General features: G+C 46.3%; 1 protein-coding gene across 1 annotated transcript; it reads left to right on the top strand.

Annotated features, from left to right (window-relative positions):
• The first annotated feature begins 213 nt into the window (after window positions 1–213).
• epcam (epithelial cell adhesion molecule) lies at window positions 214–2,857 on the top strand. The gene is made up of 9 exons (XM_080507788.1): window positions 214–564; window positions 1,001–1,102; window positions 1,207–1,465; window positions 1,547–1,612; window positions 1,699–1,765; window positions 1,851–1,949; window positions 2,055–2,252; window positions 2,339–2,383; window positions 2,474–2,857. The coding sequence occupies exons 1-9, from the start codon at window positions 504–506 to the stop codon at window positions 2,495–2,497; spliced, it is 921 nt and encodes a 306-aa protein (XP_080363914.1). The 5' UTR covers window positions 214–503; the 3' UTR covers window positions 2,498–2,857.
• The last annotated feature ends 120 nt before the right edge of the window (window positions 2,858–2,977 follow it).

Below are 2,977 nucleotides of genomic sequence, written 5' to 3' on the forward strand. Positions count from 1 at the left end.
TTGTTTCAGTCGAAGCCACAACAGGGAGCTGATGGAGAGCAACAGAAACTCATCCAGAGATGAAAAGAACCTGTCAACTGAGACTGACAGACAAATAAGGTCACACCGGAAACAAGGTGCGGCCGTCTAACCCCGCCCCCACCCCTGACGTCACGAGGGCCCCGAAATTATAAATGGCCTGGTTGAGCCCTCTACCTGTCAGTTGGATAACAACACCCGAGCGGACTACAAATAACTCACCTGTGCACGAGGACGCAACTTCAGCTGGTGCTCGTGCCTTTTCCTTTTTTCTGCTTCTTTTTGTGCGTGCGCGCTCTCGACTGCGCTTCCCTCCAAACGGGTTCGACCGGGACACACCTGCGTACCTGAGCGTCCGGTTTTTACTGCGACCGTCGAGCGTCTTCAGCCTCACACTCCCATCTTTACCCTCCGAGGACGACACACACCAGTGGAAAGCTTTTTGGTTGTTGTTTTTTTGGGTTTTTTTTTCCTTCTTCCCAATCATGAAGATGTGGATTCTTATCGTGCTTGCTGCGTTTGCAGCGGGGGCTTCAGCTCAACCCTGTGAGTATTTGATTATTTAGGATTTTATTAAGCTTAAACGTCGGAATTAAGCCGCAACATGTCGAGTTTCAGTCAATATTTGCGTATATGTATAAGTTAAAAGCGATTGTTTAGTTCTTGTATGATTAGTTACCTGCAACAGGTGTGTTTTTTTTTTCTTTTTTTCTTTCCTTTATTTGTGAGGCAGCAGGCAGGTGGTGTTGGGTGGGGGTTGGGAGGATCTGCTCTGCTCTTTAGGGACCTGTGTGTTTGGAGGAACCAACGCCCAGGCAGGTTTAGGTAAACCTCGTTTAGAGAGCGAGAGATATGACTCCAAGCAACAGAGTAGATCTAATGAAAGTGTTGTGCTGTTTAATGATTTATTGTGAATTAAGTTAAAACGGTCTGTGCTCAGAAGTGTTGAATAGTCTTTTATTTCTTTTCTTTTTTTCTGTAGGTTCATGTGAAACCATGAAATGGGCCACCTGTGATGGAACCCCGTGTGTCTGTGAAATTTTGGTTGGCAGCAATGAGAAACAAAGGCTGGATTGCTCAAAACGTAAGCAAAGATACGCTCTTTAAATATCGGAAAATGCATTTTTGCCCACATTGTGTGTGTGTGTGTGTGGCCTTGTGTCCTCACTGCTTCTGCCCCTCCCACAGTGATCCCCAAGTGCTTCCTGATGAAGGCCGAGATGTACCGAGCCAAGAAGGGCCTGGACACTCGCACGGGAGGGAAGCCGGTGGAGACGGCCTTCGTTGACAACGACGGCATCTACGACCCGGTGTGCGAGGCCGACGGCAAGTTCAAGGCCAAGCAGTGCAACAACACCGAGGAGTGCTGGTGCGTCAACAGCGCCGGCGTCCGCCGTACCGACAAGGGAGACAAAAACCTGAAGTGCGAGAAGCTGGTGGAGACCTTGTGAGTATATCGTAGAGAGAGCCGCGCATTGGGTGAAACTCTTTGGCGCGTCGGTGTCTGATTGTTGTCCTTCCTCATTAGCTGGGTCCGTCTTCAGCTGACGCACAAAAAAGTCAACGGTACAGTGAATGCTGCTAATCTGAAGAGGTAAGGGAGTCTTTAAAATGTTTTCCATCCAAATGATCACGAGCACGTTTGGAGATTAGCGTCTCACAGCCACGTCTTCGTTGCAGTGCCATTGCGGACGCCATCAACAAGCGTTACAAGAACTTCAACAGGGCGCTGGTGGAGGAGGTGGAGGTGAGTAAGGGAACCGGCAGGATTGAGCAATAATGATATTGGTTGTAGGAACTTTAAATAAGCCCCCCTGGTCTTCATTCTGCAGTACGACGCCGATTCTCGTATGATTGTTGTCGACGTCAAGAAGCCAAAAGGAGATCGCACAAATGACCTGACCCAGATGGCCTATTACATGGAGAAGGATGTACGTTGAAGCTTTTTCTCCAATTTCTGCCCTGAAACGAGTTTTCCTTTTTTGTTTTTTGTTTTTTTTTAAATGACTTCTCTTTTAATTTTTGGGTCCGCGCAGGTGAAGGTGCTGCCTCTTTTCAAGAACCAGGAGAAGTTTGCGCCCAATGTTGGCGGCAAGAACCTGGAGATGGAGAACATCCTGGTGTACTACGTGGACGAGGAGGCCCCCACTTTCACCATGAAGAACCTGACTGGCGGGATCATCGCCGTCATCGTGGTGGTTGTCTTGGCGGTGGTCGCCGGCGTGCTCCTCCTGGTGAGTTTCACACCTCTCCATAGGTTTGACTGTGCAGTTTTTCTTTCGCAGTAAAGTCGGTCTGACTGTCTTTTCTTTGTGTGTAGATCTTTGCCAAAAGACGTCAGGATCAGCGGTACAACAAAGCTCAGGTGACATGAACTTCCTCTTCCCTGTGTTTTTATTCCTTTTTTTTCACATGCCAGATCAAAGTTAACGTGCTCCATTTTCTTCACTTCCAGCAAAGAGAGATGGTGAACATGTAAAGCAGCAGGATGAATGAAGACGACACATCGCCTATTTTGGATGAACTTGCTTGTTTTTGCAGTGGGAGTGTGCCCTTTTTTTTGTCTTTTTACTCGAGAAGTGGATTGTAAAGGAACAATTAAAATGCTTGTTTGTTTGACATAATAGTGGGCACTGCCAGTACCATCTTTTTATTTATGTTTGTGTAAAGCCTCGACCCAATCTGTACGCCACAAAGAACTGTGCTGTTTTTAAAAAGTGCCTGACTTGAGTTGCATTTGAACATTATGATTTCTTTTAAAGGTTTAAATTCTATGTCATAGATTGTACAGTTTCTTACTTGTTTGTTTGGATTGTTTTTAATAAAATGTTTGAAAGACTTTCCGCGTGAGGATTTCTTTATATTGGAGTGGAAAAGTACAAACTTGTTTGGTTGAGATTTGTATTAAAATGGCTGCCTTGTTTACTCGAGGCATTGTATTGGGTGTGTGGGCAGCTCG

This window comes from Blennius ocellaris, assembly GCF_963422515.1.
Source record: "Blennius ocellaris genome assembly, chromosome: 13".
NCBI lineage: Eukaryota > Metazoa > Chordata > Actinopteri > Blenniiformes > Blenniidae > Blennius > Blennius ocellaris.